Source organism: Ostrea edulis, chromosome 5 (assembly GCF_947568905.1).
Source record: "Ostrea edulis chromosome 5, xbOstEdul1.1, whole genome shotgun sequence".
Lineage (NCBI taxonomy): Eukaryota > Metazoa > Mollusca > Bivalvia > Ostreida > Ostreidae > Ostrea > Ostrea edulis.
The window spans coordinates 36,092,880-36,100,434 of record NC_079168.1 but is presented as its reverse complement, the minus strand read 5'-3'; the positions used below and the strand labels follow the sequence as shown (position 1 = coordinate 36,100,434).

At 34.0% G+C, this 7,555-nt stretch overlaps 1 protein-coding gene across 1 annotated transcript; it reads left to right on the top strand.

Annotated features, from left to right (window-relative positions):
- Positions 1 to 4,380: 4,380 nt before the first annotated feature.
- LOC130054878 (uncharacterized) lies at positions 4,381 to 6,907 on the top strand. Its single transcript, XM_056165928.1, has 2 exons — positions 4,381 to 4,758; positions 5,870 to 6,907. The coding sequence occupies exons 1-2, from the start codon at positions 4,644 to 4,646 to the stop codon at positions 6,445 to 6,447; spliced, it is 693 nt and encodes a 230-aa protein (XP_056021903.1). The 5' UTR covers positions 4,381 to 4,643; the 3' UTR covers positions 6,448 to 6,907.
- The last annotated feature ends 648 nt before the right edge of the window (positions 6,908 to 7,555 follow it).

Here is a 7,555-nt window from a genome sequence, read left to right as displayed (position 1 = left end):
GAATGGTATAATGTTTTGCTATGATTCATGATCAGACAGATATGTATTATTTAGGCATTATATTGTTCATGGAGATACAGTATAATGCATGTATATGAAATGATGGATCGTGTTATATTTTCGAATTTTGCAAGGTTTCATAGAAATGAGATAAGAAATGTAAAAATCTAAGAGAAAAAGGGAACATCGTAATTCCTATATTTAGACCCATCTTTCAGAATCTCAAGTCTAAATTGAGGAGCATTTCTATCTTTGGAAAAATGTCAGCCATTCTGGTTCGTTAAGAATCTAAAGACATCCAGAAAATGAAGAATGTAGCTCTTAAGGTTGGGTATCGCAGAAAAATGTACCGCGGTATACCGTGGTATTTCCAAATTACCGCGACCGCCGTACATACCACGGTATACGACATATTTAGATTTTAATCATTATGATTCAATTTTTATCGTTTTCAATTGTGATCCATTGTATATAATGAGCAGTTACTAGTTAATTGATTGTAAATTGTATTAAATTTATTCAGTGTTAATAAAAAGGGAAAACCATAAACAGAACAAAATAATATTCTGAACATAAATAGTAAGTATTTAGTACAGCAGTGTATCTGCATCATGCGTAGAATTGACTGTGACTAAACTATTAACTAGGACGACTATTTGAATACCGAATAGAAATAAAATCTATGCTACGTCTACATCTGCCATTTCATACGCGGGGTTTGCCTAATTGGCGGAAATGGTATGCGACTCGCATAAACCATGCATCATAAAAACAAGTTTTATAATTTCCTTATATTACTAGTAAGTGTTTTCATTATGAAATGAACGATTTTTCTATTAATTCTTTTAAATTCTGATATGTTTTATTGATAATTATGATAGTAATAAAATTATCGTTTTATATACTTATACGTTTCACTAATAGTACAGCTATTAGACATACCGATGACTACATTACGACGAATAGACAATGTAAATATTTGTCAAAGCGTATTTAAATATGTTGATGTTTTTTCTTTGATTTTCTAAAATAATATTTCGCTTTATTGCAATCTTTTATTTTTGTCAAGAGTTATCGCGACTTGAATATATACATGTAGATGTTTGGCCTTGTTTACCGCGGTACATACCGGAATCGGAAAAATACCTGTAATACCGCGTACCTTTAGCAGCTCTTATGTACATGTATGTAAATATCATTTAAGTTTGTAGAGATGGATATTCAGAGAGGATCGTTTCTCGTTTTTTATCCGGAGTCATAAGAATGATAAAGAATTGGTAACAGGAACGCTCCTCGTTTGCTTGTAGTTTTAAAAGTGATGCTGGTAAAATGGGAGAGAGGATGTTTCCTTTTTGCATGTTGTGTATATTATAAATAATGAAAAATGAAGATACCGAACATTGATAAATCTCGTAAATCCCGTAAAGAATACAAAATAGAGTATATGACAAATACGAACCCCTGGAAACACTAGAGGTACTCAGTATGATTATGTGTCTCGGGGGAGTCCGTATACGTTGTTGACCGATCACACCTGGTGAGAGCCTTATCTACTGATCAACGGAAAGTAACCCTCAGTCAAAATCAGTATGTAAAGAATGGCCGCTGTTTGTCTACATGTAGATGTAAATATTCATATTGTTTAAATTTCGTATCATTCATGCATTATCATATTTAATGCCTTAACTTTGTGTCTTACTGTTGTCTTGTGTGATCATTTGCAATTGTGATTTTCCCAGTTAAACCTCTTTTTCTGTTCTTCATTTCTTAAAACTGTATGATCCGATGTTCATGTATTATTTTGTACAGAATTACTTTAGGGCATATTAATTAGTTTTTAGTTATCAACTATCCCTAATTACATGCTTGAAAACATTTGCATGTTAAAGAAGACAGGGAGAAGATTATTCAAAATGTAAATATAGTGGGTGCACACAAATTATGCATTGTCTGTTAGACGTCTATAAATAGCCCCACGCGCGTCAGGGGAATCACAACATGATGGGCGTTTTTATTGCAGCAAAACCAGTTTAAGTTTACATTTATTTCTTCAAACTTTTCATTTATTTAGAAAACTGGTTTTGAACCAGTTTGAAACGAAAACCGGTTTCCTCATTTATCGTCGTTAAACTGAAACTAGTTTCGGAAACTCATCAAACCACCTCCGGGTGCGGTTTTGGCGGTTTTGGTTTTTAGATTCAAAATGGCTGCCTCCATGTCGTCGATGAGCAGTATGGTTGCTTTGTGGGTAGAATGTGCAGACTGTGGCCTTAGCTACGAAACCTTGGATGAGTTTAATGGTAAGCCATGCTGCCAAAAAGGTATTGATTGTCATCGATTGAAAATATGGGTGGAATATGGCAAGAACATGTACACCGGGTCAAATTTGCATGTAACATGGTACATGCTGTACACAAACTGACAAAGTAATCAGCTTACTAGAATCTTATTTGGGGGGGGGGGTATCCTTCTCGAAATCCCGGACCAGAATAAATGTAATCCCAGAACACGCTTAATTTCTGACTTTCACAAAATTTTTGGCTAGGTTTTTCTTAGGGAAGTATTTTCCAGAAATCCTGGCATCACTGTGTCTCAACTACCCCGGCAAAAATATTTGTCAGTTTGTGTACATCATGTAGTTGAGACACAGTGGGCATGCCTAGGCAAAATATTTACCATATCCCGAAATCACTGATGGATTTAAACAAAAATAATCTCGTTTCACGATGGACTTCCTTTCCCATTTTCATAGTCAAATATTTTGCAATTCCCGCATCCCACCAAGAATTTTAGGCCTTTGCCGTGTCACACTTAGAAATCAGTTTGAATAATTAAATATGAAAAAGCCAGATTTTTCTTTTGTTGACTCTATTTGGCTACAGTTTTATAAGAATATGACGACATATGCAAATGAGCTTAATGGCCAGATTTTTGCCATATACGGTTAGACTGATAGATAATCGCTTAAATAATCTGGAGTTTCATACACTGTATAGACCAGACAAAACAATTGACCATACATAAATTTAGCTCTTCCAGGGAGGTCCCTTACTCTGTGCAGTGTTTTTGACAATTACACCATTTCTTTTAATAATTTTTTTTAACGCTGTGCCTGTCTAAAGTCAGGAATTGTGGTTAGAGGTTTGTCTCTTTATTTTTTTTTTTTTTTTTTTTTAGCTCGCGTGGCCTAAAAGGCCATGTGAGCTTTTGTCATCGCTTTGTGTCCGTCGTCTGTTATCAACTTAAAAAAAATCTCCTCTGAAACCAATTTGGGCCAAACCTTGGTGGAATGGTCCATGGGTGGTACCCTTTCAAAATTATGTCCAATAGCCGCGACCTCCAATCAAGATGGCCAAAAAGCGGAACTTAGTTTAACATAGGACTCCATAGATCTTTTTTGTCTGAAACTACTTGCTCAATTTGAACCAAACTTTGGTGGATCGTTGTCGTTTAGAATAATATCAAAATTAGACCAATGTCCCCGCATACCAACCAAGATGGCCGTAACAGCCGAACTTGGTTTAACATTGGACCCAATGGGAAATTCATTAAACTTTTTTTTATTTTCAACAACTACTTACTCAATTAGAATAAAAATTCAGTGAAATGATCATTTGTTAGGTGCCTTTCAGAATTATATTCGATGACTAGGCCCGCCAGCCAAAATGGCCACCACAGCTGAACGTAGTTTAACATATGACCCAATGGGGAAATCCCAAAAAATATTCTTGTTTAGAACTACTTGCTTAATTGGAACCAAACTTTGGTGAAATGGTTAGTGGATGGATGCCTTTTAGAATTATATTCGATAATGCTGCCCCCCAACTACGATTGCTGTCATAGCTGAACTTATTTTAACAAAGTACCCTGTTGGAAATCATCAAGCTTCTTTTCTTTAACTGGTTTGTATGGGTAGATGGTGTTCAATCTCTCTGTCACTTACCCAATAGTTTCATTTCTATGTAAAAAACAGTCGATGTTGGATTTAACTCTTCAGATCAATATAGTACACACACTTTGAAACACCACAACAATTAGGATAAAAGACAAGAAATGTTGATCTGAAAAAAACATTTTTCACTTATTTTATTATTATCTTCTTCTCTTACTTGAGGAAAAGTATTGAACTCCATGAATTATACACTTGGAAATCACACAAGTAGCTATATGCTTTCACTAAATAGAAACACTTGATCTGCACTTGTCGTTGGAACCTCCTGCTTTTTGTACTGACATCAAATGTTAGCCCAAACAGTATTGTTCAATTTTCATATGTAATGATTTGTTCAATACTTTTTTATTTGAATTCACAATATAACAAAAAACTCTTACTTTTATTACAGCACAAGCAAGTACTGAACAAGTAATGAAGGAACATACACATATGGCCACTGATGCAGTAAGACCTGTACAAGTAACTAAAGAACCAACTGTGCCAAACAAAGTGCCAAACTGTCACAAATGCTGAAGGACCCATATCAGAGCTAGTGCCAAACTGTTACCATGGATTTATATCCAAATGCATCTTGAAAAGCTACGTTTCGGAAAGTGAGAAAAATGCTCAAATATTTAGACAGAAAACAGACCCAGCAGATATTTCAATTATAGTCTATGATAAGAAAAAGCCAATATATGCTGAGGTGATGAAAAGCTTAAATCAGAGAGGAAAAGAAGCAGTTGAGAAAAAACAACCTTGGCTGATCAATTTACTGGTGGATTGGTGCTCCTTCGATCAAGTGATTTGTGCAGAAAGAGCAGGTATCTAAAGTAACTCAAAAACCTCAACTTGTTCCACTTAGTATGACAAAGAGTAAAATTGTTGTATGTTTAAGGTAGTATACTAAATGTTCCTTATGAGTTGCTGACCAAGTGTTGTAACTTTGGTGCCGCTCCGGCATCCAAGATGACCACCAATGGGGAACTTTGTTTAACATAGGACCCTATGGGAAATAGATATAAAAATATTCTTCTAGAGAACCACTCAATGGATTGAAACCAAAAGTGGTATGAATGTTCCTTATGAAGTACTTCAAGTGTATTTACTTTGGTGCTGATCTGTCATTCAAGATGGCTGCCAACAGGGAACTTAGTTAACATTAGTCCCTATGTGCAAAATGTTCATTTAGAACCAAACTTTGAAAGATCATTTCTAAAAGAGAACCTTGCAATATTTCATTTGCATTGTTCTTTTTCAGAATCCTCCCCTAGATTAATGTCTAGCCAAGATGGCTGCCATATTCTGATTTCAGAAAACGAAATGTGAAATTTATCAAACAAATCTACTAGACTTGATTTATGCAATTATAAGCCAGGTGAGCAATTACAAGCTCCTGGGAGCCTCTGGTTTTAAATTAAAAAATTAACACATTAAGCAGTTCTCTGTGCATTATTTGAAACAATCTGCTTACAATGTACCATGATCTTCTGACAAAGGTATCATAAGTAAGAGAAAGAAGCTATTAGAACAATTAAACATAATATGCATACCAAATGGAAAGGTGTCTTAACATTATAAATTAGCTTCCCTTTATTCATTTTTTCTTATATTAAGCAAAAAAAAAAATGTTGCTGATCAGTTGAAAAAGCTAATCACAAAACAAACAAAAAAATCAGTTGTCAACCACAGAATACTTTTCTTTCAAAACATTTCAAGTAAATAATTAATGGATGTGTAGTAAGCAATCCGATTAAAATCAGCCGTTCTGAGATGCTGCAATCCTTGAGAGCGCAGTATATCAGAATGGCTGATTCTAATCAGATTGTGTAGTAAGCTACGTTAATTCTTGTCGAGTTATATATTTGCACAACATATTTTATATCAGTCTGCTGTACATGTATAATTATGAGTCTGATATATTTTCATTTACAGTGTCAAATGAATGTGAAGCAGAAGTAAAAGATATTATTACAGTCAAGCATTGGACTAAAGATGGCGTGTTGAATTTAATAAGGCTTCATGAGGAACATGATCATTTGTTTAGCAAAGGTGGGGTGAAAAAGAAGTCCGTCTGGGAACGTATATCCCGGAAGCTCTCAGATCTGGGATATACGTTCTCACCTTTACAGTGTGAACAGAAATGGAAGAACTTAACAAAACAGTATAGAGATGTTGTTGACCACAATGCTAAGAGTGGAAATTACGTAAAAGAATGCCCATTCTTCACAGAGTTAAATGAAGTCTATGGGTATAGACTCAATGTGAAGCCACTTTGCCTTCTCGAATCTTCACCTGCTGATTCTAATAACAATGAAGAGATAAGCATTGAAGAAAAGTCTGAATCTGGGAGTAGTACAACTATTAACAAAAGGAAACATATCATGGTAACTTCGTTGAATGAGCAAAAAAACCGTAAAACTGATACTGATCAGGGGAAAAACAAATCACAAGACAAAGAACAAAGAAAGATCAAAACAACTGACAATGAAGTTATAACATTTTTGAAATGAATGAAAGAAGAAATGAAAGAAGATCAGGAAAAACTTATACAAGAACTTAAATCTCAACATAACGAAAAAATGGAAAAGGAAGGGAAAAGGCTTGAATTAATGGCCAAACTTATTGATAAGTTAAACTAAGGATTGTTAGTTTTAAAAGTGTGCTCAAGTGGAGAAATTATTCCGTTTTCAAATGAAATGTTTTATTTGAAGTTGATTGATTTCTTTTTTCTTTTAATGCCAAAAGATGGTGCTAGTCAAACTGTTTTCTTTTATTATTTGTTTGTTTTATTGATATTGATATTGTTTTATTTTATGTTTTTGTTAAAACAATGTTTATTAAACATAAATTGCAATTGAATTTTTTCTTATTCAGATCCCAGTCCTTATTACATTGTATATTAGTTTTCATAAAAAAAAATTTAAATAAATTTTTTTCCTCATACATGTATCTTTGAATTCCAGCAATTCACAGTCGGTCTTAAATGATTTGTGCAATAGAACTATTAAATGTTCCTAAAGGCTTAATAAAAGTCTAAAATAGTTTGAACTAACAAGGAAATTTTATGCAAACATGTATTGAATAAGAAGATATAAGAAGATATAAGAAGTATAACCATATTTCACAGGAAACATCTATGCAAGGTACTGTGTCAAGTTTTCTCATTTGTTCCAGATATGGCAAAAATTAATGGCTGCAATGGAATGTTCTTGTTTCTGATTGGCTGATACATAATTCTCTCAGAAACTACACTCAAGTCATGACGTTTTTGACATATCCACCCATCCACAGTCTCAATGGGTATGGAGTGGGCAAAACCTTATATAGAACCTTATGGACACCCTTAGACATAGACATAAACTTTCTTTTAATCTCATGAAAGTCTTGAATTTGCAATGCCTTGAGAATCTTAGTCTTGCTTTTGTATTCAACATTTAAAAATAATCTGAGGTTTGATTTGAGTGGGCAAGAGTGGAATGCCCAAAGTGGGCAGGTGGAATTAGTCAAAAATGTCATGAGACGTCATGTACATGTCCAAATTGGACAAGAATTGACAAGAAAATTGTGTGGTCCTTTATAAAGTTAAAACAGCAATCAAGCTACAAAAATGTACAAAAT

Excerpts from the sequence above, each read along its gene's own strand:
- LOC130054878 (XM_056165928.1), top strand. The coding sequence starts at position 4,644 with ATGAAAAGCTTAAATCAGAGAGGAAAAGAAGCAGTTGAGAAAAAACAA. Across the intron at positions 4,759-5,869 it reads GATTTGTGCAGAAAGAGCAG|TGTCAAATGAATGTGAAGCA; the intron begins GTATCTAAAGTA and ends TTTCATTTACAG.